We start from the raw sequence: 26,179 nt of genomic DNA on the forward strand, positions 1-26,179 counted from the left end.
TGTCTCTGGCTCTACACTTGTTGGGCATGGCCCTCCCTCCCACTGCCACTCCTCAAGTCCACCTTTCACCTTGGGCCCTACTTGATCTGAGAACTGATTATTACCTACGCACTCTCTGTCCTCTGCTGCTGCTCCCCTGGCTCTGAGATAACTGAGATAAGTGCAGTGGCCAGGGGCATCTGTGGGCTGGTCCACCCATCACCTCCTGACTGTAGCCTCTAGAAGAAGCAGAGGCAGTGCCATCAGAATGTGATCACACTTCTATTGCCTCCAGTCTCCATTATTCTAATCCTTTAATCTAGGGGCATTTGGGGTTTTTTCTTCCCACCATTTCTCTCTTTAAGAAATCCTCTCTCCTCTTCCATCATAAGCCTGCTTCAGTCCTTAAGACTTGGTGAGGTCTGACTGCCTCTCAGGCCAGCCCAGATCTGGTCAGAGGACTCCATGCCTCAAAGTACAACTTCTGCCTTGGCAGTGAGCACCTGACCTTTCAGTGTCTGCCAAGGAGCTTCTGCTGTGCTACTCAGACAAAAGGGCATGTGTCTTCATGATCTTGGGTTGTTGGGTTCATGTGAGCCTGGAGTTATCTTGCTGCCGTGTGATAAAAGCTTGACCCAAACTCAGAGGAAAAGTCAGACAAATAGGTTCCTGATATCATTTGAGATCCAGCCCACTCTGAATTTTCAATGATAAGAGCTAATAAATCCCCCCCCCCTTTTTTTTTTTTTTGCTTAAGCTAAACTGCACTGGATTTTTGTCACTTGCAAGTCAAAGTGTGTTAAATAATGTAGCTTCCCAATTGGCATTTACGCCCACATTACCATAAAATGGCTGCCTCTGACGACTCAAGAGAAAGGATTCAGTGAAATCTAATTGACCGATACCAGTAAGGGCACAAGAGGTTTGAAACAGCTGAGCAGAGATTTAGAGAACAAGAGGACAAGGTCATGACTGTACTTTTGACTTTGATGTTCTGAGTACTCACAATCATGACACTTCTATCACCGACTTTGACTGTTTACTGATTAGAACCACAGCTCAGACCAGACAGGAGCACTGGACTGACCAAGGGGCATGATGCCAGGAAGGTCATGAAAACCCAAGTTCCACTTTGAAGCAACATAGATCACACGTGCCTCGAACACAAAAGAGAAAGGAAGTGGCCACGTCAAGACATTAAAAGGGAGAAAATCCACAGAGTTTTTCCATGAGCTGCTAGTCATGCAGTTGTTACAACAGGTGCTCAGAAGTGTAAGACTGGTCTCTGCCTGAGGCTTTTTTGTCTGAGGGTTCAGTCAGCAACAGGAGCCCATTTTCCTTCAGCATTGTGTTGCTGTAACAGGTTGCAGTTTCAGAAATACCAGGACACTGGGTTCCAGCTGCCCAGGGGTTCTTTCTGGGAGATTTTCCATCTTCAAGATGGAATTGCCTTCTCCTTTTTCTGTGGACAAAAGAGCACAGGGAACGCAGTGCCAGCGTCCCATATGGGCACCAGTTCTAGTCCTGGCTGCTCCACTTTCGATCCAGCTCCTGCTAATGTGCCTAGGAAAGCGGAAGATGGCCTAGGTTTGGGCCCTTGCATCCATGTGGGAAACTCAGAAGAAGATCCTAGCTCCTGTCTTCAGAATGGCCCAGCTCCAGCTGTTGTAGCCATCTGGAGAGTCAACTGAAGAATGGAAGATCTCTCTGTCTCTATCTCTGTCTCTCTGTAACTCTTTTAAATAAAATTTAAAAATTAAAAAAAATTCTAAACTTTTCTTTAAAAATATAATTGTTGAAAGTATCTATTGTGGGGGCCAGCGCTGTGGTGCAGCAGGTTAACACCCTGGCCTGAGCGCCAGCATCCCATATGGGTACCGGTTCTAGTCCCAGCTGCTCCACTTCCCATCCAGCTTTCTGGTATGGCCTGGGAAAGCAGTAGATCACCCAAGTCCTTGGGCCCCTGTACCCACATGGGAGACCCGAAAGAAGCTCCCATCTCCTGGCTTCACATCAGCGCATCTCTGGCCATTGCGGCCACGTGGGGAGTTGTCGCTCCCCCTCTTCGTGGAGGAACGACACAAGACCCTGCCTAGGCTTCCTATCCAAGTCACGGCACCATTATGTCGCTCCCTGTCTTCGTGGAGGAACGACACAGGACCCTGCACTGTTCTTTTGTCTGCTCGGCCCTCCCCGGGTTTGCTGCTGGTTCTTCCCGAGTTGGCTACCGTCCCTTCCACCTCCGTGGAAGGGCGGTTCCCCCTGCCACTTTCCCCACTTCCGCGGGGGAGCGGCACACCGCCGGCCGGCTCTCTCGGGGGCTGCACAGGTGTTCCTCAGGTGTTCCTCGTGCATGTTGTCTCTCTCCTCCTTTATAGTCCTCTTCCACCAATCCCAACTCTGCTACCCACACGCCGAGTACGCTGCTCTCCTCCAATCAGGAGCAGGATCAGCTCCTGCAGGTCATCACTCAAGTTGGCGAGAGGCAGCTGCGTAGTTGTTACTCCCTTCTCAGCGCCATATTGTGGGAGAGCAGATGCATAGAATAAGTCTTAATTCCAGTAACAGTCTAGTCCGGGTCCCTGTCATCCATGTGGGAGACCCAGCTGGAGTTCTAGAGGATGGGGAATAAACCAGTGGATGGAAGAGCTCTCTCTCTCCCTCTCTGTAATTCAACAATTCAAATAAATAAATCTTTAAAATTAAAATAAAAAATTATTTGAAAGGCAGAAAGAGAGAGATATAAATACAGACCAACAGAGACCTTCAGTTCTCTGATTCACTCCTCAAACACTTGGCAACAGCCAGGGGGCTAGGCCAATTCTAAGTCAGGAGACAGGAACTCAGTCCATGTCTCCACGTGGGTGGGTAGCAAGGATCTACCTGAGCTATCACCTACTGCCTCTGAGTGCTCATTAGTAGGAAGCTAGAATCAGAAGTGGAGTCAGAACTTAACCAGGCACTCCAATGGGATGGGGGTCCTAAGTGGCATATAAACCACCATGCAAATAACCTATTCCAAGAAGGTTATTTTTAAGTATTTTATTTAGGTTTCCTGCAACATATCAACAGTTGACTGTGTAATTCAGTAAATAAATTGGTAGATTCTGATCACTGTGCAATGTTTCTTTCTATTCCAGAATCTCCTACGAAGCAGCAGGAAGTTGGCTGGGACCCTAAACCAGTGCTACCACATGGAGTTGGTGCAGCACACTGCAACTGTGGCAAGCAGCCGAGTGCTAAGCTTCTTGCATTCAGTGCATATCTCAGCCCTGGACTTAGCTCACTGACTGCACCTGCCAGTCAGCTTCATTTGTTAATGCCATATGAGCACCTAAGGTCAGCACTGTATCGAGTTTTATAACTTTGTATCCCAGCTCCTGGCTAATACATAATACAAACTCCGTAAATGTTTGCTGAACAAAGAATGCAAGCTTAACTGGCCAAAGAGAAGGAACAGCCCTTTTTCTGTAATATATTAGACTTTCACTGTGGTTAGTTTTTGTGCAAAATGCAGACTTGTAGTTTTTTAAATAGGTGTTAAGGGTATAAAATAATCTCTTTCTAACATTGCTACATGAAGTACCTTGTCCAGAGTAATTAGATTACGTTGATTTACTTCATAAGAACCTCAGTTATGGATCTCCATTAACAAGAAATTTAATCATTACATTTACTGGCTGCTGGATAGTAAATCATTAGCCCGCTAAGAAGTAATTGCAGTGCGTATAGTAGTGCAGCAGGTGAAGCCACTACTTGGGACACCCGCATCCCATAGCAGAGTGCTGGTTTGAGTCCTGGTTCCAATTCAGCTTCCTGATAACACACGCCCTAGAAGGCAGAAGATGATTATTCAAGTGCTTGGGTCCATACCACTCACATGAGAGATCCAGAGGAAATCTCTGGCTCCTGGCTTTGAGGTTGCCCGGCTTTGGCTACTGCAGGCATGGATGGGGGGAGGGGGTGAACCAGCAGATGAAAGCTCGCTCGCTCACTCGCTCTTTCTCTCTCTCTCTCTGCCTTTCAAGTAGATGAAAATAAATACTTTTATTTTTTTAAGAATTATTTTATTTTATTTGAAAGAGAGCTACAGAGAGAGATAGAGCCAGAGAGAGAGAGAGAGAGAGGTCTTCCATTTCACTGGTTCACTCCCCAAATGACCACAACAGCCAGAGCTGAGCTGATCCGAAGCAAGGAGTCAGGAGCTTCTTCCAGGTCTCCCATGTGGGTGCAGGGGTCCAAGGACTTGGGCCATCTTCTACTGCTTCCCCAGGCCATAGTAAAGAGCCGAATAGGAAGTGGAGCAACCAGGACTTGAACCGGTGCCCATATGGGATGCCGGCGCTGCAGGCTGGGGCTTTAACCTGCTGCACCACAGCTGCAGCCTCAATACTTTTTAAAAAACAGTACATAGGGCCAGCTCTCTGCTATGGCCAGGAAGTGCAGTGGAGGATGGCCCAAGTGCTTGGGCCCTGCACCCCATGGGAGACCAGGAGAAGCACCTAGCTCCTGCCTTCAGATCAGCACAGTGCGCCGGCTACAGCACACCGGCCATGGCGGCCATTGGAGGGTGAACCAATGGCAAAGGAAGACCTTTCTCTCTGTCTCTGTCTCTCACTGTCCACTCTGCCTGTCAAAAAAAATAAAGTACATAGATTTATTAAACTTAGTAAAACCATCTTCCCTGCAGAACAACAGAACAAACAATTCATCTAACTGTATCAAGGAATCACAAACTGTTTTTTAAAAATGTCAGGAAAGGGGCCAGCACTGTGGCAGAGCCAATAAAGCCACCGCCTGCAGCACCAGCATCCCATATGGGTGCTGGTTTGAGTCCCAGCTGCTCCACTTCCAATCCAGCTCCCTGCTAATAAGCCTGGGAAATCAGTGGAAGATGGCCCAAGTGCTCAAGACCCTGCACCCATATGGGTGCCTGCCTTCGGCCTGGCCCAGCCCCGTGTTGTTGCAGCCGTTTGGGGAGTGAACCAGAGGATGAAGACCTCTCTCTCTTTTTCTCTCTACTTCTCTGTAACTCTGTATTTCAAGTAAATAAAATAAATCTTTAAAAATTTTTATTTCACATTTTTGCCAAACTCTGTGCACTGGTGAGTCTTGAAGTACTCTGATCTTCACACCCCAGCCTGCTAAGTGCACAGTTAGCCCCTGGACTCCAGTTGGAGTTGGACTTTCAGTTTAGCATTAGCTGTGTGAGGCCACCAGATGCCAAAAGTTAAATTATCACTCAAAGATACATGGTACTGAAGTTCCTTTTATGCATTTATAATTCTAAACATGCTTGCAGTGTCATGAAACTATTTTGCCAGTGTGTGGTTGCCAACACGTCTATGCCCAAGCCATTGAGATTACTATCCAGAGTTTCTGTTTCCATGGAAGTAACCATGGAGAATCATTACTTTAGGGCCTTTGTGGTTTTTCAGAATACAGAGGAAATTCAGAGAGACAAGTCAAACATGTATGTTCTTCCTCCAATGCTCTCACATCGATCAGCAAATAAACTACAATGGGAGATACAGGTCTTTGGGCATTTCTTCCCCAGATTCTGTTCCTGTCTCTTTAAGCCACCATGTTTTTCTACAACATTGAGGCTTTTAATGCTTCTTGGACTTTGAGTAACTTCCGCAGTGCAGGTGAAAACAGTCATGCAGTAGATGGAAAAGCTGAGACTGAGAGTTCCTTCAAATTTAGCAGAAGAAATGTGGCCCTGAACAGAACACATTCACTTCCTGAGACACTCATTTCTCAAGTGTGAGTCACACCTGTGGCTTTGACCAAGTTCTCTTGATTTTAACTCCTTAATCACTCTCATGTCAGTATCTCTTCCTTGTGTTCCCTGTTGCATTGCTTTAGCTCAGGCTCCCATCAGGATTTCCCATATAAAATCACTTCATTAGCCTTCAGTCTGCACTTTCTCTGTAATGTAGCTAACCGCTCTTCAAATCAGTTCCACACTGTAGGATGATCTCTTCAAAGACACATCTGAAGGGGATGGTGGGGGCACATGGAGAGAAGATGGTTAACAGGTACCAGGTTGCAGTTGGGCAGAAGGAATATTCTCTCTCTTTTTTTTTTTAAGATTTATTTATTTATTTGAAAGACAGAGGCAGAAAGAAAGAGAAAGGCCTTCCATCCACTGGTTCATTCCCCAGATGACCTCAAAGGCCAGAGCTGCGCTGATCCAAAGCCAGGAACTTCTTCTGGGTTTCCCACAAGAGTGCAGGAGTTCAAAGACTTGGGTCAACTTCTGCTGCTTTTCCAGGCCGTAGCAGAGAGCTGGATTGGAAGTGGAGCAGCCGGGACTAGAACCAGTGCCCTATGGGATGCCGGCACTGCAGGCGGGAGCTTTACCTGCTATGCCACAGCACCAGCCCCGAGGAGGAATATTCTATGAATTTACTTATTTGAGAGACATAAAAAGAGAGCTCCCATCTGCTAATTCACTCCCCAAATGCCCATAACAGCCCCTGGTGGGGGCCAAAACTGGAACTCAATCCAGGTCTCCATGTTGAGCCATCACTGCTGCCTCCCAGGATCTTCTTTGGCAGGAAGCTGAAGTCAGCAGCCAGAGTCAGCATCAAACTAAGATACTCCGATGTGGATGTGGGTATCTCACCACTATGATAAACACCTACTCCCAGGATGAATAACTTCTAGTGTTCTATAGCACAGTAGGATAACTGTGGTTGACAACATTGAAATGGCTATTTCAAACTTAGTAGTGGAGAAGATTTTGAATGTTCCTAACACAAAGAAATGACAAATATCTGAGGTGTTAGATATTCCACTTACCCTGATCTGATCATCACACATTGTATACATACAAGTATTGAAATGCCACATAGTACCCAATAAACATACAACTACTGTGTCTATAAAAAATAAAAATTACATTTAAAATATAAAATAAAATTATATCTGATATTATAACTCTTTTGTTAAATCATAATAATACTCCATTCTTTTTAGAATCAAGTATTTACTTCCCAAGCTCTACAACTAAACCACTTGGCCTTCCTCTACTCATTATATGCTCTTAAGCCTCTCTGTACTTACAGACTCCTACTACATTTTCAAAATTCATCTGACACATCATTTCTCTGCTACCCAGTCTGAATTACATGCTCAACCAATGTATATACTCCCACGGTATCCCACGCTTGCTTCTATCAATAGTACCCAACACATAGCAATGTGATTTCACTATTATCTACTGTAAGCTTATTCAGAGTGAGAATTTTGTCTTTCCTATCTGTGGTTTTTTTGGGGAGGTTTAGCATAGGCTCTAGAAAATAATAAGTGTCCAGTAAATATTTGTTCAATAAATGCCACATCATTTCACATGTCCACTCTTAGGTACCTCCAATCTGCATGCATAAATTTTTAATTAATATTCATAATGCAAAGAGACAGAGACAGAGCTGGAAGCCAGAAACTCAACCTAGTTCTCCTACATGAGTGGCAAACTTGCTGCCTCTCAGGGTGTATATTGGCAGGAAGCAGGAATTGGAAGCTACAGCTGGGAATCAAACCCAGGCACTCTGACAAGACAGGTGTCTCCAGCAGCATCTTAACCACGGCACCAAATGCCCACCGTTGTTTAATTTCTTGTCTGCCTCCTTCCCAGTAGAAAGTAAGCTCTGTGAGGGCGGAAATTGCTGTTGTTCATGGCCACACCTCATTATGTATCATACAGTCCAGGACTTGGTAGGCTCTCACTTATGTTTCTCAGATGAACAAGCGAGCAGCTTTCCAAGGGTTCACTTATGCTTCTGGATATGTGCCAGGCTATTTTCCATGACTGCCACGACATTCCTCTGTGTTCAGGTGGGGAGATCCAACTCAGCCTCCAAAACTCAACCCAAGAACCCTCTCTTCTGTGAGGCGCTCCCCAGCCCTGGGCAGACTGAGGGTCCCTCTTATCACTGCTCCCAGTGTGCGTGTGCTCCTGATGGGGCTCGTGGTATCGTTTGTTGTAATCTGTGAGGCCCCCCAGGTTTTCATTCACCTTCTATTCCCAGTACCTTTGTCCCTGCCATAAAATAGAAATCCCCCAAAAACAGTGAAAAAAGGGATGAATGCAAGAAAACAATCAATATGTAGGTTACTATGAACATATCAAAATATATAGAATATATCATTTAAATAATAAATGCTACTTAGAGATATTCCTTGTAAATCCCCTTTCACCTTAATACTTTTTATTACAGCCTACCCAAGATATACGAGTTAATAAGTAACAATATCCAAAGTCCAGGATCATTGCTTAGCAGCTAATGTAAAAAGCTGAGTTTGCTTTTACACTTCCTTTACATTATTTCAAAGGTTTTTGTTTGTTTTTACTATACCTGCTGTTTGGGCTTCTATATCCAAACTGAGTGAGTCTAGAGAGTATCACCATGGGAGCTAAAGACTGGGCAGGTTTTGTGAGCAAAGCACTGATGCCAAAAACCATGGAGGAAAAGAGTGGCCTAGAACAGACAAAAACAGGATGAGTCTGCATCACATACAATTGTACATGTGTATATGTATGAATGTATGTATGTGTATAGTACATAAACATACAGTGTATGTGTATCAAGGACCTCTTCATCTATGAAGTCCTCCTTGACCCTGAAAAGACAGTATTAGAAAGAGTTATAGTCGGGGCCAGCCCTCCGCCTGTGGCGCCAGCATCCCATATGGACGCCAGGTTCTAAACCCAGTTGCTCCTCTTCCAGTCCAGCTCTCTGCTGTGGCCCAGGAGGGCAGTGGAGGATGGCCCAAGTGCTTGGGCCCCTGTACCAGCATGAGAGACCAGGAGGAAGCACCTGGCTCCGGCTGTGGCGGCCACTTGGGGAGTGAACTAACAGAAGGAAGACCTTTCTCTCTGTCTCTCCCTCTCACTGTTTATAACTCTACTTGTCAAAAAAACAAGAGTATAGTCATTTCTTTTCTTCAGAATTTAGTTATTTATTGAAAGGCAGAGTTACAGACAGAGAGAGGGAAAAACACAGAAAGAGAGGTCTTCCATCTGCTGGCTCACTCCCCAAATGGCTGCAACAGCTGGGGTTGGGCCAGTCCAAAGCCAGGAGCCAGGAGCTTCTTCCAAGTGCCAGGGCCCAAGCACTTGAGCCATCTTCCACTGCTTCCCCAGGCCATAAGCAGAGAGCTGGACTGGAAGAGGTGTAGCCAGGACATGAACTAGAGCCCAATAAGGGATGCCAGCGCCACAGGCAGAGGCTTAACCTACTATGCCACAGTGCTGGCCCCAAAGAGTGTAGTCATTATAAAACATTAATCCCTTTGTTATAAGGGGATATAGATATCCCCTTATAACAAAGGGATTAATGTTTTATAATTAAAACATTTTATAATAAAACATTTTATAATTAAAACATTTAACCTGACTGTTAAATGAAGACATAGCCTGTCTCCTAAATGCTCACTAAGTGAGAGCTTTGTGTGCCCTAGACTGTATTAAATGTACAACCCAGACTGTTTCATTTCAGCCTCACAACAATCCCATGAAGAAGATGTCACCACCCCTACTTTAGACATGGAAGAACAGATGAGCTCGTCCATGGTCACATGACTAGTAATAAGAGGCAAACTGGGATTCATGCCCAAGTCCTTCTGCCTGAATTTCATTCAGGGTTACTTGAATGTATTCCTAGTAAGAACCCTGCCGTAGAATTTTTTCTAAATAATCATGTCATATAAAATGAATCAAATGTATTTGATATATAACTTATTTTTTTAATATTTTATTTATTTACTTGACAGGTAGAGTTACAGACAGTGAGAGAGGGAGAGAGAGAGGTCTTCCATCCAATGGTTCACTCCCCAAATGGCCGCAGTGGCCGGAGCTGCGCCGATCCAAAGCCAGGAGCCAGGTGCTTCTTCCCAGTCTCCCATGTGGGTGCTTTCCCAGGCCACAGCAGAGAGCTGGACTGGAAGAGGAGCAACCGGGACTAGAACGTGCGCCCATATGAGATGCCAACACTGCAGGCGGAGGATTAACCTAGTGTGCCATGGCACTGGCCCCAATATATGGCTTATTAATAAATGAGATCTTGTAGTCAATTAAAGGTGGAAACTTTGCAACTAGGAAGAGAAAAAGGAAATGGAAAAAGAGAAAAGAAAGGAAAGATGAGGTCAGAGAATTAGAGGAGTTGGATTTGATTATAAGAATGTGAATTTTGGGCTGGTGTTGTGGTATAGCAGGTTCGAGTCCCTGCTGTTCCACTTCTGAATTAGCTCCCTGCAATGCACCTGGGAAAGCAGTGGAGAACAGCCCAAGTGCTTGGGCCCCTGCACCCACGTGGGAGACCCAGAAGAAGCTCTTAGCCCCAGCCCCAGCCTTTGCAACCATTTGGGGAGTGAACCAGTGGATGGATGACCTCTCTGTCTCTCCCTTTCTCTCTCTCTCTCTGTATATCTGCTTTTCAGAGAAATAAACCTTATAAAAAAAAAAAAAGAGTGTGAATTTCATTCTGCTGGTTACATTACCTAGGCAAAGCTAATCCCTGACAGGTCTTTGTTTACTGCAATTGGGGATAATGATGACTGTAGGATAATGTGATTGCTGTCTGTCTCCCCCGCTAGACTCTTAAGTGTCATGAGGGCAGAGACTTCATCTGTTTTTGCTCACTGCAGTAGAAAACCTGTCATTTTCATATGATCAAGGTAGTTACCTAAAGCCAATAATAATAATAATAATAATAATAATAATTTAAATGAAGAGACATTATTCTATTTTAATTTAACAATACTCATTCATCAATCTTAGGGCTTTTCCTTTGAATATGGGTCAAGCAATGAAAAGTGCTATGCCATCTCTCTTGTGTAAATAGTATCCTTATTATACAGTCTATAATTTCTATGTTCAGTTTTAGAGAGAACCTGAAGTTTAAAAAGCAATCTGAGTGGGGGCAGTGTTGTGGTGCAATGGGTTAAGCTGCTGCCTGCAATGCGAGCATCCCAAATGGGTGTCTGTTCAAGTCCTGGCTGCTCCACTTCCAATCCAGCTCTCTGCTAACGCACCTGAGAAAACAGTGGAAGATGGCCCACGTCCTTATGCCCCTGCATCCTCATGGGACACATGGATGAAGCTCCTGGCTCCTGGTTTTGGACTGGTCCAGCTCCAGCCGTTCTGGCAATTTGGGGAGTGAACCAGCAGATAGAAGAGAGAGGTCTTCCATTCACTAGCTCATTCCCCAATTGGCTGCAAAAGCCAGAGCTGAGCCATTCCAAAGCCAGGAGCCAGGAGCTTCTTCCAGGTCTCCTACGTGGATGCAGGGGCCCAAGGACTTGGGCCATCCTCCACTGCTTTCCCAGGCACATTAGAGGGAACTGGATTGGAAGTGGAGCAGCTGGGACTCAAATTGGTACCCATATGGGATGCTGGGCTGTACTGCAGGGCATGGCTTTAACCTGCTGCACCACAGTGCCAGCCTCTCTTGCCTTTCAAATAAATGAAAATAAATCTTAAAAATAAATAAATAAATAGCAATCTGAGTAAAGAATACCTTTAGAATTTATGATTTTAACCAAAACATTTACAATTCTCACAAGTTTGAACTAACTTTTTTTTTTTTTAAGATTTATTTATTTATTTGAAAAGCAGAGTTACAGAGAGGCAGAGGCAGAGAGAGAGAGGTCTTCCATCTGCCGGTTCACTCCCCAAATGGCTGTAATGGCTGAAGCTGGGCTGATCCAAAGCCAGGAGCCAGGAGCTTCTTTTGGGACTCCACACAGGTGCAGAGGCCCAAGGACTTGGGCCATCTTCTACTGCTTTCCCAGGCTATAGCAGAGAGCTGGATTGGAAGAGGAGTAGCTGGGACTCGAACCGGTGCCCATATGGGATGCTGGCACTGTAGGCAGCAGCTGTACCTGCTATGCCATAGCACTGGCCCCTGAAGTAACTTTTTTTTTTTGACAGGCAGAGTGGACAGTGAGAGAGAGAGACAGAGAGAAAGGTCTTCCTTTGCCATTGGTTCACCCTCCAGTGGCCGCTGCGGCCGGCACGCTGCTGCCAGCGCACCGTGCTGATCCGATGGCAGGAGCCAGGTACTTATCCTGGTCTCCCATGGGGTGCACGGCCCAAGCACTTGGGCCATCCTCCACTGCACTCCCTGGCCACAGCAGAGAGCTGGCCTGGAAGAGGGGCAACCGGGACAGAATCTGGCGCCCCAACCGGGACTAGAACCCGGTGTGCCAGCGCCGCAAAGCAGAAGATTAGCCTAGTGAGCCGCGGCGCCGGCCCTGAAGTAACTTTTTAAGCAACTTTTCTTTATCAAGTCTAAATCATTCAACTTAGTTTTCATAGGCATAACCCTCATTTCACACGTATATTTCCTAATTTTACAAAAGATAAAGGTAATCAAATCCCATGATTATAAAAAACAAGTACATCTGACATTAACAAATTTGAAACCTAAAAAACACTGACCCATGGGAAGGACACAATTGAATGGGTTGGGGGGAGGCACCAATATCCTCGATGCAGACCTCAGCCGTTCAGCCACGAACATTCAGGGTACTGAGTGCCTGAGTGTGAGTTAGAGGGACAGAGGGCGGTCAGGTACCTGCAGAGTGCGTTAGGAGTCCTGCTGTCTTGCTCCCCCAGCTTTCCCCACTTTGCCTGACACCCAGAAGACAGTGAATAAACACTTGTTAAGGCAATAATGTCTACCACCCAAGGCTGCTGTGGGACTTGAATGAGCAAATAACCATGTGGTGCCCATACACATTGGCATTTGGCAAATGTCAGTTTCCAACTGTTTGAGATATTGTATTTATTTGAAACCCATCTTGTTCAAAAACAATTTGAGAGAGATAAGATGTTCACTGAAGCTACTTCTTGGTAACTTTATTCATTCAAAACAAACAAATGAAAAAGAAAAACAACCTGTTTTGAGCCAGTCACTTCTCTGGGCACAAGAGACACAAAAGGAGCCCACTATTTTGCTCATCACTCCCAATATGACCCAGCCACAAAACCCTAAAACAGGAAAGAAATGATACAGAGGACATCAAGCAGCTGGCAGAGCTTTCCTCAATCACATTATTAAAAAGGGCGGGGCGGGGGAATGGGGTGGCATTGAAGTGGCGCAGGTTAAGTCAACTCTTGCAAAGCCAGCATCCCATCTCAGAGTGCCAGTTTGAGTCCCAGCTGCTCCACTTCTGATCCAGCTCTGATGACTCCTGGCTTCAGCCTGGCCTAGGCCCAACCATTTAGACCATTTGGGAAGTGAACATGGAAGATGGAAGATTTCGATCGATCGATAGATAGATAGATAGAGATATAAAGATATATATATATATATATATATATATATATATATATCTTCCTCCTTCTCTCTGTCACTCTGCCTTCAAACAAATAAATCTTAAAAAAAAAAAAAGGAGGGGATGTGGGCCAGTAGGCATAGTAGTTCAAGCCACCCCTTTAGACTTTATCCCATATCAGAGTGCCTGGGTTTGAGTCCTGCCTGTGCTTCTGATCCAGCCCCTGCTAATGTACTTGGAAGGCAGCAGTGATGGCCCAAGTACTAGGGTCCCTGCCACCTATGTGGGAGACCCAGATTGAATTCCCAGCTCCTGGCTTCAGCCTGACCTAACCCTGGATGTTGCTGGCATTTGGAAAGTGAATCAGCAGACGGAAGATATCTCTCTTTCTCTCCCGCTCTGTGTGTGTGTGTGTGTGTGTGTCTTCCTTTCTCTCTGTCACTCTGGCTTTCAAATAAATATTTCTTTGAAAAAAAAAAAAAAACGCTGTGCAATATGTTTCTACAGAGCTAATAGAGATTTTGTCTGTGTCATAAAATAATACATTCCTCTCTAATCTATAGAATAGGGCTCATATCTAAAAATATTTGCCAGGGGCGGGGCTGTGGCACAGTGGGTTAAGCCATAGGCTACAATGCTGATATCTCATATAGGCACAAGTTCGGGTCCCAGCTGTTACTTCTGATCCAGATCCCTGCTAATGTGCCTGGGAAAGCAGTAGAAAATGGCCTAAGTCCTTGGGTTCCTGCACCCACATGGGAGACCTGGAAGAAGCTCCTGGCTCCTGGCTTCAGCTTGGCCCTGCCCTGGGTTGTTGTGGCCATTTGGGGAATGAACCAATGGATGGACAGGCGCTCTCTCTCTCTCTCTCTCTCTCTCTCTCTCTCTCTCTCTCATAAATCTAAAAAATATTTGCCAATCAAGAAAATTTTACATTTAACCTAAAATGCTTACAGCCAAACCAAAGAACAAAACCTCTTACCATCAGCTTACACATTTTCAAGTAAGAAATAATAAGATGAATCTTCATTTTTATAGGAAGCTTTTATTTAATAAATATAAATTTCATAAGTACAACTTTTGGATTATAGTGGTTCTTCTACCCATACCTACCCTCCCACCCTAAAACCATCCCACCTCCTACTCCCTCTCCCATCCCATTCTTCATTAAGATTCATTTTCAATTATCTTTATATACAGAAGATCAACTCTATACTAAGTAATAATTTCAACAGTTTATATGCACACAGACACACAAAATATAAAGTACTGTTTGAGGACTGGTTTTACCATTAATTCTTAAAAGTACAACACATTAAGAAGAGAAGTCCTACATGGGGAGCAAGTGCACAGTGACTCCTGTTGTTGATTTAACAACTGACACTCTTATTTATGATGTCAGTGATCACCCAAGGCTCTTGTCATGAGCTTCCAAGGCTATGGAAGTCTCTTGAGTCCACAAATTCCGAAATTATTTAGACAAGGCCATAGTCGAAGTGGAAGTTCTCTCCTCCCTTCAGAGAAAGGTACCTCCTTCTTCAATGGCCCCTTCTTTCCACTAGAATCTCACTCACAGAGATCTTTCATGTAGGTCATTTTTTGCCACAGTGTCTTGGCTTTCCATGCCTGAAATGCTCTCATGGGCTTTTTAGCCAGATCCGAATGCCTTTTAGGGTTGATTCTGAGGCCAGAGTACTATTTAGGGCATCTGTCATTCTGAGTCTACTGTGTGGCCTGCTTCCCATGTTGGATCATTCTCTCCCTTTTAATTCTATCTATTATTATTAGCAAACACTTGGCCTTATTTATGTGATTCCTTTGACACTTAATCCTATCTTTATGGTCAGTTATGAACTTAAACTGATCACTTTAACTAGTAAGATGCCATTGGTACCTGCCAACTTAATGGGATTTGGAGTCCCATGGCAAGTGTTTAACTTTACCATTAGAACCTTCATTTTTTAAAATTTATTTGACAGGTAGAGTTAGTGAAAGAGAGAGACAAAGAGAAAGGTCTTCCTTCCATTGGTTCACCCCCCAAATGGCCACTACGGCCAGAACTATGCCGATCCGAAGCCAAGAGCCAGGTGCTTCTTCCTGGTTCCCCATGCGGGTGCAGGGCCAAAGCACTTAGGCCATCCTCTACTGCCCTTCCGGGCCACAACAGAGAGCTGGACTGGAAGAGGAGCAACCGGGACTAGAACCTGGTGCCCATATGGAATGCCGGTGCTGTAGGCAGAGGATTAACCAAGTGATCCACGGCACTGGCTCCAGAATCTTCTTTTTAAAACAAAAAATTATTTATTTATTTGAAAGTCAGTGTTAGAGAGGGAGAGAGGAAGGGAGGAAGGGAGGGAGAGCGAGCAAGAGAGAATATGAATCTTCCATCTGCTGATTCACTGCCCACATGGCTGCAACAGCCAGGGCTGGGCCAGGCTGAAACCAAGAGCCAAGAAATTAATCTAGGTCTCCCACATGGGTTCAAGGCCCCAGAGATTTGGGCCATCATCCACTGCTTTCACAGGAGAATTAGCAGGGAGCTGGATTGGAAGTGGAGCAGCCAGGACTTGAACCCATATAGGATGCTGGTATCATAGGGGCAGTTTTACCTGCTACACTACAATGCTAACCACTTGATTTTTTACATTAACTCTCGCAATATCACAGCGAAAAGGTCATTGTGTTTTATCATCCAGTGCATATTGCAATATGTAGAACATGAAGCTAACTCAGTTTTTTTGGGGGGAGTGGAGTTCTGAGATTTGACCCTATTGTAGCACTGACTGTGTGAAACTGAGGGATAAAACATATGCTGTCCTTTCAGAAGTTAGTAAAATTGCCTAGAGCAAACAAATAAGAATACCCTATTTTATCCTGCTCCCTAATTCCCAATGATGCCTCTTACAATCATCTCTTAAATATGTGATTGGTAGTGGCAATAAAATTGAGATACAGAGACTCTAATACTCTTACCCACATGTGACATTTTTGTGGCTAATATTTGAATAAATATACTTACAGCCTATTGAACTTCAGTAACGCTGCATCAATCATGTCAGCTAGTGGCAGGTTAAATAAGCAATAAGAAGCTTGCACAATCACCCTAGGAAAAAAGTTAAAATTCTGTACAGATGAGAATTCTACAACTAGGAGGCATAGATTTTGCTAAGGAAGAAAACAGCAAACAAAAATTGACATCTGGTTTGTAAGAAAGAAAAATGAAAAGTAGAGGGGCCTGCATTGTAGCACAGCAGGTAAAACACCCCACATGAAGCTGGCTCAAGTCCTAGCTGTTCTACCTGAGATTCAGTTTCCTGCTAATGAGTCTGGGAAAGTAGCAGAAGATGGCCCAGGTGCCTGGGCTCCTGCCACACAAGTGGGAGACCTGGATGGAGCTCCTGGCCCCTGGTTTCAGCCTGGCCCAACTTCAGCCTGGTCCAGCTCCAGCCACTGTGGTCAGGAATGAATCAGTGTATAGAGCAGCTTTCTCTCTCTCTCTCTCTCTCTTTCTCTCTCTCTCTCTCTACACCCCCCACCCCCCCGCTATCCCTGTAACTCTGCTTTCAAATAAACAAATCTTTTTTTAAAAACGCTATGTTAGCTATGTACTTCTATCCTCCAAATATATATCTATGGATCTATAATTCACTTTTCTAAAAAATTTATTTATTTGAAAGGCAGAGATACAGAGAGAGAGACAGAGACAGAGATCTTCCATCTGCTGGTTCATTCCTCAAACAGCTGCAATGACCAGGGCTGAGACAGTCTGGAGCCAGGAGCCAGGAGCTTCTTTTGGGTTTCCTATGCGGGTGCAGGGACCAAGGACTTGGGCCATCCTCTGCTGCTTTTCCAGGCACAGTAGTAGAGAGCTGGATCAGAAGTGGAGCAGCCAGACTTCAAACTGGCATCCATATGGGATGCCTGTGCTGCAGGCGGTGGGCTTAACAGGCTGCACCACAGCACCAGCCCTTAACTTAAAAAAAAAAAAAAAAAAAAAAAAACTGATTTATTTGAGAAGCAGAAACAGTGAGAGACAGAACTCTCATTCCCTGATTTATTCTCTCAATGTCAATACAGCGAGGGGGAGACCAAGGTGGAGCCATGAGTCAAGAACTCAATCCATGTCTCCTAACATGGGTAACAGGAACCCAATTACTTGAGCCACCACCTGCTGCCTCCCCAAGTCTGCAAGAGCAGGAAGCTGGAGTCAGGAGCCAGAGGAAGCGCTGAACCCTGGTATTCCAACGTGAGATGCAGGCATCCAACCCACGAGGCCAAATGCCTGCCTCTGGACTAGCATTTATTAGTTCATGTACTTGAAGCGTGTTTTCTGAGGACCAACTATTTGCAAAAACTGCAGTAGTATTGGGCCAAAGTGAATACAGACTAGCTCCTGTTCCTAAACTCAATCTGGCGGTGGTCACAGACCGTCATAGGCAGAGGAACAAGCACACAGCAGAGACAACCATAGGACGTTAGGGTCGTATAGAAAGGCACCTGGTCCAGAGAGGGAACCAAGGAAAACTTCCTAGAGAAGCATACACCTGGGCTGCAGCCTAAAGGAACATGGGGGAACCAGGGAGGCAGGGGGGAAGAGCTGTGCAGCTACAGGAAACTGAACCAGGAAGTGCAAAGTGTTTCATACAGCAGAGGGTATGGTGTAAGTGGAGGACTAACAGGAAGTGGGGATGAAGAGGTTTAAAGAGTCTATGTAACAAAGAACATCACACATCATCATTTGCATATAACTGGAGGGCTGTAAGAAACCACTTAAAATTGTCAAAGGAATGGCAAGTGCCTCTAAAAGGAAGATGGGAGGAGACAGAGGGACTGGAGACCCAAGACACAGGGACTATAGAGGAAGCTGCTTAGCAGGCAAGAGATGATGAGGACCTGGGCAGAGGAGTGGCCACGAAAACAGTCAAGGGTTGGGGTCAGGGCCTATCTGGGAGATGAAACTGCTACCAATTGGTGGTGTGTTGGCTATAGGTGTGGAGAGAAGGCAAAGAATTTCTCACTCCCTAACCTGTGCAACCAGATAGAGGGCAGAGCCATTAAAATGGGCAACAAACTCAAAAGAGCAGATCCCCCATGGGGAAAGACCCTTGGTTTGGACGTGTTGCCAGGGTGGGATCACGGGGGAGGAGAGGTTACAGAAATGGGAGGAAGAATCAAAAGAGAAACAGAAGCTCAGCCTCTTTTACACCTGGCAGCAGCATTGACTAAATATCACATCTGAATAGGTTTAAGAACAACTTGTGCCAGGCATTTGGCCTAGCAGTCAATCCCCATCCCAGGAGTGCCTGGGTTTGAGACCTGATTCACCGCCAATTCCAGCTTCCTGCTAATGCGTTCTGAGAGGCAGCAGTGATGGCTCAAGTAATTGGGTCTCTGTTACACATGAGAGAACTGGATTAAGTTCCCAGCCCTTTTGGGAAGTAAACTAGCAGATGGGAGCTCTCTCTGACTTTCAAATAAAAGAAAAAATTAGCTTCACTACAAAATGAAGGGTATGAATTCCCTAGGACTGCACGTGGTTCACATGCAGACAGTCGGGCAGAGAGGAGCAATGACCTTACCTGGAAAGGAGCATCAGACTCAGTTCAGATGAGAGGCGTTTTACCGGCTGAAAAGGTGAATGGCAAGACCTAGTATAATTTGGAGATGAAAATTGACCTTTACTTACATGATAAAAGTGAGGTAAAGAGCCAAGCAGTAATAGTATTCCTGTCCCAGAAGTAACATGACAATGGAAGCTGTTCCTTCTAGGTAGAAAGAAATGAGGATGATCTTATAGTAACCAAATGTCTTCAGCCAGGAATGACCCATAAGTACCAGGCACTGAAATGGAAATGATTGACAGGTTAGTTAAGAAGGAACAAACACGTGATGTCTATTTACTCGCACTGATGACAAAACAAACATTCTCAGTACTAAACAAATTTGCTCCTGAATTATAGCATCAGTTGAAACACATACCCCATCTTGGTTAGAGATGCCATTTCCCATATGTATCAAACAATTGATACTAATAGTAGAAGATAACAAACACCATTATTTCCTATAAAACCAATGAACAAATCTGACAATCATTTCCTAATTATTTCTTCTTCACACTAATATGAAAGAGATTTTAGTAAAACTGACCATATTATAAGAATTTCATTATTTAGAAAGAATATTGGGGCTGGTGCTGTGGCATAGTAGGCTAGTCCTCTAACTGCAGCATCCCATATGGGCGTCAGTTCATTTCCCGGATGCTTCTCTTCTGATCCAGCACTCTGCTGATGGCCTAGGAGAACAGTAGAGGATGGCCCAAGTGCTTGGGCCCCTGAACCAATGGGGCCCAGAGAGAGAGACCCAGACATGAGATACCCAGAAGACACTTCTGTCTCCTGGCCTCAGATCAGATCAGCTCCAGCTGTTGCAGCCATTTGGGGAGTGAACCAGTGGATGGAAGACCTTTCTCTGTCTGTAACTCTCTCTCTCAAATAAATAAATAAAATCTTTTAAAAATAAATACATAGGGCCGGCGCCGTGGCTCACTAGGCTAATCCTCCGCTTTGCGGCACCGGCACACCAGCAGCGGCGGCCATTGGAGGGTGAACCAACAGCAAAGGAAGACCTTTCTCTCTGTCTCTCTCTCTCACTGTCCACTCTGCCTGTCAAAAAAAATTAAAAAAATAAAAATAAATACATAAATAAAAAAGAAAACAACATTGCTTTTTGGAAGTCAAATTTGAAAGAAATCCAAATTTTAAAACTTGGAGTTGCCGGCGCCGCGGCTCAATAGACTAATCCTCCGCCTTGCGGCGCCAGCACACTGGGTTCTAGTCCCGGTCGGGGCACTGGATTCTGTCCCGGTTGCCCCTCTTCCAGGCCAGCTCTCTGCTGTGGCCCGGGAGTGCAGTGGAGGATGGCCCAGGTCCTTGGGCCCTGCACCCGCATGGGAGACCAGGAGAGGCGCCTGGCTCCTGGCTTCACTGCACTGGCCGCAGCACTCCAGCTGTGGCGGTCATTGGAGGGTGAACCAACGGCAAAGGAAGACCTTTCTCTCTGTCTCTCTCTCTCACTGTCCACTCTGCCTGTCAAAAAATAAAAAAATAAAAATAAAAAATAAAAAACTTGGAGTTAAAGCCCCAAATTTTCCTAGCACACAGTAGATGGAACAAATATTTGTTGAATAAATAAATTGAAATTCCACAAGTCTTCTTCTGTCATTTAAGTCTAAAATGTACTTTTTACTCTAAAATCAAGCTCCAGAGGTAAGCAATAGTTTACAATTCTGTCTACATTTTTGCAAACTATATATCCTAACCTTATATATTTTCATAATTTTAATAGATTCATGTGGAGATATAGATTTTTTAAAAATTTCTTGCTACCAATAGAAAGATTCATTGTTCTAGATGGAAAGTGCTAAACATACACGTGCACATTAACCAAGATTACAAGATACTCTTTGTTTGCAATTTAAAAAGCACATTGTTTAGCTCTGAAAAGTTTTCACTAGCCAAATATATGTACATTACATTTAGAAGGCAATTTTGAATGATGTGAGTAAAATATAAATAGTATTTAATAGAGTCACCCCTACCTCAGCTGACTTTTTGGCTGATTTTTGTACTTTCAAGGAACAAAGCTCATTTTCTGGATACTAAAAACAAGGGTGCAGTGATTGATATGATCCAAGGCATTTCTCAGAGTTCTGCAAGAGAAACTATTTGAAACACCCCAGCAGCAGTGGCACTATGGCTAAAGCTGCTGCCTGTGGTGCCAGCATTCCATAGAAGTGCCAGTTCAAGTCCTGGCTGCTCCACTTCTGATCCAGGTCCCTGCTAATGCACCTGGGAAAGCAGAGGAAGATGGCCCAAGTGCTTGGGTCCCTGACACCCACATGGGAGACCCAGATGGAGTTTTAGGCTCTTGGCTGTGGCTTGGCCAGCCCTGACCATTACAGCCATTTGGGGGAGTGAACCAGCTGATGGGAGTGCTCACTCATGCTTGCTCTCTCTCACTCTATCACTCTGCCTTTCAATGAATCTTAAAACACCTCAGCAATTCAATTTATAAAGCAATACATTATAAAGCAATACACTTCCACATACGGAAAGAAAGTTGAATCCCAGCTTTGCAACTTTTTCCAGCTACATGTTCACAGACAATTAAGTTACTTTCCCTAAGAGGCATTTCCTTGTCCTGCTCCCACCACACTCCACATACAGGGCACTCAATCACTGTTGGTTATGATTGTGTTCACTATTTAGAAAGACAGAAGCCAATGATGAGTAGTTTTATGAAAATCAGAAAAGAAAAAAGAAGACTGCCTTTTCTTTTACTAAAAGAAAGACTTCTACAAACTGAGGGTTTTGCCTTCTCATTCATGTTTACCGAGTAGGAGTCTGAACAATGTGTCCCAACATTGTGATAGCAAACCTATGCCAATGATGCTTAAATCAAAACAGAGCCATGAAGGCAGTGCTGTGCTTGCAGCGGATGGCTAATCCCCATCTGCTGGTTGCTCATAATAATAAGAGCTAACAGACCTACAGCGTCTATTTTGTGCCAGGAAACATTTCAAGTACTTTCTGTGTCTTAATTCATTTAACCCTCATAATAATTCCATTAGGTAGGTGCTATTTTTATTCTGATTTAACAAATGAAAAAAGTGAGACACACAGAGTTAGAGAAATGTACCTAGTGCCACGCAGCTGGTAAGTGGGGAGCCAGACTTCTCCTGGGCAGACTCCAGATGCAAACCCGATTATCACTTGGCCTCTCTGAGAGCAGTGGGATGTGGAAGAGTGGCAGATCTATTAAGAGTTCTTAGAAAGAAAGAACTTGTTCATTCTTTTCTCTTTTATTTAGTCAACTCCCCAAAAAGAATGCCACTGAGAATTTGGCTTCGGAAAATGAAAATAGTGTTTACCCTTCAACGCTATATCCACTGGCTAAAGTGATATAGTCAAACACAGAACAAAACCAACAGATTCCAGCAAGCTGTCATTTTTTAAACCACAATAACTTTTGCAAGTGTTATTTCTCTATAAATTAAGAATAAATTTAAAGTAACTTTGGGTTTCCATTTTACACAAGTTGACTATCCCTTATCCAAATTCTTGGGACCAGAAATGTTTCAGACGGTAGATTTAATTGAATTTTGGAATATTTACCTAGACTTTACAGATTGAACATTCTTCATTTGAAATCTGAATTACACCAAAATTTAGGACCTTTTAAGAATGTGTTAACAGGGGCCAGCACTATGGCATAATAGGTTAAGCATCTGCCTGCAGCACTTGCATCCCATATGGGCACCAGTTCAAGTCCCAGCTGCACCGCTTATGATCCAGCTCCCTGCTGATGGCCTGGGAAAGAAATAGAAGATGTCCCAAGTGCTTGGGCCCCTGCACCCATGTGGGAAACCTAGAAGAAGCTCCTGTCTCCTGGCTTCAGATCAGCTCAGATGTGTTGAGGCCATTTAGGGAGTGAACCAGCAGATGGAAGACCTTTCTCTCTGTCTCTCCCTCTCTCTGTAACTCTACCTCACAAGTAAATAAATAAATCTTAAAAAAAAATCTGTCAAAAAGTTTAGGATTGGCTAGAGCTGCACCAATCTGAAGCTAGTAGCCAGGAGGACTTGAAATGGCACCCATATGGGATACCAGCACCGCAGACGGAGGCTTAGCCTACTGTGCCACAGTGCTGGTCCCTAAGGTAGTTTTATATGTGACGTGAAAATGTCCTTATAATAGGGGCCAGCGTGTGGCACAGTGGGGTTAAGCCATGGCCTGCAAGGCCAACATCCCAAATGAGTGCAGGTTCAAGTCCTAGCTGCTCCACTTCCAATGCAGCTCCCTGCTAATGTGCCTGGGAAAGCAGCCAAAGATGGCCCAAGTGCTTGGGTCCCGCCCCTGAAACCTGTTTAGGAGACCCAGATGAAATTCCTGGCTCCTGGTTTTGGCCTGGGTCAGCCCTGGCTATTGTGGCCATTTGGGGAGTGAACCAGCAGATGGAAGATCTCTTTCCCTCTCACTATCTCTGTCTCTCCCTCTCTGTAACTCTGCTTTTCAAATACATAAATCTTTTTTTAAAATAAAAAAATTTACATAATAATTAAAAACTCAATATTAAAAAGGATATAAAAGATTCATAGGTGACGTCACTGTATTTCAAAAATTATAGGAGTCATTTTGTTGTTAAAACCTCATTAAGTGAAATATAAAGAGAATAAGAAATTAGTAGTAGCTTTGATTTTAAGTGATTTGGTAGGGTATGGGATTTTTCAACAAATAAATATGATTCCATATTAAAAATAAATAAAAAATGAAGTTATGGCACTTGTAAGTATAACAGCCCCTCACTGATCAGAATTCAACTACTTGGTGATCTCTACATGGTTAGAAACTAAAAACAATGAAAAAAAAAAACTATAGTAATCACCAAAACAATGACCAAATCTATATACTTAATAAAAGTCATGTAATTTAATCATAAAAGCCTCTTAGGTCTTAATTAAATGTCTATCTAAATGCTGGAGACTACATTTAACAAAAGAAGGAGGAAACTACAAAACGTTATTAAAGGGGTTGGTGCTGGCCGGCACTGCGGCTCACTAGGCTACTCCTCCACCTGCGGCGCCGGTACTCTGGGTTCTAGTCCTGGTTGGGGCGCCGGATTCTGTGCTGGTTGCTGCTCTTCCAGTCCAGCTCTCTGCTGTGGCCCGGGAGTGCAGTGGAGGATGGCCCAAGTGCTTGGGCCCTGCACCCGCATGGGAGACCAGGAGGAAGCACCTGGCTCCTGGCTTCGGCTCAGCTGCTTCACTTCCAATCTAGCTCTCTGCGATGGCCTAGGAAAGCAGCAGATGTGGCCCAAGTCCTTGGGCCCCTGCACGTGCATGGGAGACCCAGAAGAAGCTCCTGGTTCTTGGCTTTGGATCGGCCTAACTCCAGCCGTCATGGCCTTTTGGGGAGTAAACCAGTGGATGGAAGGCCTCTCTCTCTCTCTCTCTCCCTCTGCCTCTCTGTAACTTTGCCTTTCAAATAAATTAATAATTTTTTTTTTTGACAGGCAGAGTGGACAGTGAGAGAGAGAGAGAGAGACAGAGAGAAAGGTCTTCCTTTTTGCCATTGGTTCACCCTCCAATGGCCGCCGCGGCCAGCGCGCTGCGGCCGGTGCACCGCGCTGATCCAATGGCAGGAGCCAGGTGCTTCTCCTGGTCTCCCATGGGGTGCAGGTCCCAAGCACTTGGGCCATCCTCCACTGCACTCCCTGGCCACAGCAGAGAGCTGGCCTGGAAGAGGGGCAACCGGGACAGAATCCGGTGCCCTGACTGGGACTAGAACCCGGTGTGCCGGCACTGCAAGGCAGAGGATTAGCCTAGTGAGCCGCGGCGCCAACCTAATAAATATTTTTTAAAAGTTATTAGAAGAAATGTTAAAACATCCAACTAGAGGAGAAACATCCCATGTTCCTGGATTAGAAGGCTTAACATCATTAAGACGGCAATAAATACAGATTCAATGCATTCAATGTATCACCTGACTTCTTTGTAGACATTGACAAATTGGCTATAAAATTCATTTGGATTTGCAATGGACACAGAGTAGCCTAAACAGTCTTGAAGTAGAAGGACTCACACCTGCCAATTTCATAAAAAAAAAAAAAAAATTAAAGGACAACTCAACAGAATAGGAAAAAATTTTCACAAATAACACACCTGATTCTAGATCTCCAAAAATATATTAAGATCTATTATAACTCAATAACAAAAAAAGTCTAATTAAAAATTTTGCAAATGAGCTGTATAGACATCCTTCCAAAGAGCATGTACAAATGGCCAATAGCATATCAACATCATTAACCATCAGGGAAATGGAAATCAAAACCACAATGAGATGTCATGCACACAAACTAGGGTGGTTTTAATAAGAAAGACAGATAACATTGCTGGAGAAACTGGAACCTTTGTATACTACTGGTAGAAATATAAAATAGTAGAGCCTCATTGGAAAAACTGTCAGAATCTCAAAATGTGACACAGAGTTACCATAGGACATAGCTATTCCACTTCCACATATATACCCCCCTAAAATGCAAATATGTCTGTGCAAAAACTTACACATTAATGTTCATGGCAGCACTAGTCCTTCATAACCTAAACCTGGAAACAACCCGAGTGCCCATCAGCTGATGAATGCATATGCAAAATGTGATCTATCCATATTCAGCAGAGTACTATCCAGTCGTACAAAGGAATGAAGTACTCATCCATGCCACAACATGGAGGAGCCTTAAAAACATGCTAAGCGAAAGAAGTCAGCCACAAAATATCATATATAATTCCATTTGTATGAAAGTCTAGACTAGGCAAATCCATAGAAGTAGAAAGTACATTATGAACATGAACAAGTACATGATTTAAAGTGAGAAGACAATATAGAGCCTAGAATCTGAGAGTAAACAAAAAACACAGAAACTCCTAGACCTTCCCATCTGGGTCACTGAACCTAGGAGCAAACAACTTGACAAGCATTGGATTCTGGGGGGACAGCATCATGAACACACAGCACCTGAAAACATACTGATGAACAGAAAATGAACTCGTATTTGGTATCTGCCAAATAAATGATGTCAACACAGACATTTCAGAGACAGAACGCGAAAGAGCACAGTTCTAAAAAACAGGTGACGCCTGCACATCTCCCTTTTCTTTCCTGTAAGGAAAAGAAGTTCTTCCTTCCAGGTGATTATGAGGATCACGTGAGGCGATGTGTACTCTGCACTTGGCATAGGCCGTGACACTTGGTAAGCACTCCCTGTCTGCGAATTGTCAGTACTATGACATCTACTGGAAGCAGAAGACCTGGACTTAATAGCAAAAAGGCAAGTTCTATCCTACCTAACTTTGCTC

The 26,179-nt window shown here is 44.3% G+C and overlaps 1 protein-coding gene and 1 long non-coding RNA gene across 9 annotated transcripts in view; one reads left to right on the top strand and one right to left on the bottom strand.

Moving 5' to 3' along the window:
* The window catches only part of LOC138847038 (uncharacterized), a 52,779-nt gene that overhangs the window by 23,328 nt on the left and 3,272 nt on the right, over positions 1-26,179 (top strand). The window contains exons 2-3 of one of the 3 annotated variants that reach the window (XR_011384656.2): positions 3,120-3,318; positions 26,012-26,151. This is a non-coding gene — a long non-coding RNA (uncharacterized LOC138847038). Of the gene's footprint in view, positions 1-3,119; positions 6,919-9,485; positions 9,721-26,011; positions 26,152-26,179 lie in introns of those variants that run through there. The other 2 variants (XR_016226118.1, XR_011384654.2) reach the window with 2 other exon arrangements.
* LOC108176787 (solute carrier family 68 member 1) overlaps positions 1-26,179 on the bottom strand; it is a 42,485-nt gene that overhangs the window by 3,940 nt on the left and 12,366 nt on the right. For 4 of the 6 annotated variants that reach the window (XM_089321489.1, XM_089321492.1, XM_070064587.2 and 1 more), the window contains 3 exons: positions 18,953-19,107; positions 16,286-16,369; positions 8,343-8,465 (listed from right to left, as the gene is read on the bottom strand). In XM_089321489.1, the coding sequence (XP_089177615.1) occupies positions 8,343-8,465; positions 16,286-16,369; positions 18,953-19,107 (362 nt within the window). Of the gene's footprint in view, positions 1-8,160; positions 8,466-16,285; positions 16,370-18,952; positions 19,108-26,179 lie in introns of those variants that run through there. The other 2 variants (XM_089321491.1, XM_089321490.1) reach the window with 2 other exon arrangements.

Source organism: Oryctolagus cuniculus, chromosome 19 (assembly GCF_051225735.1).
Source record: "Oryctolagus cuniculus isolate XC-2025 breed Fujian yellow rabbit chromosome 19, ASM5122573v1, whole genome shotgun sequence".
NCBI lineage: Eukaryota > Metazoa > Chordata > Mammalia > Lagomorpha > Leporidae > Oryctolagus > Oryctolagus cuniculus.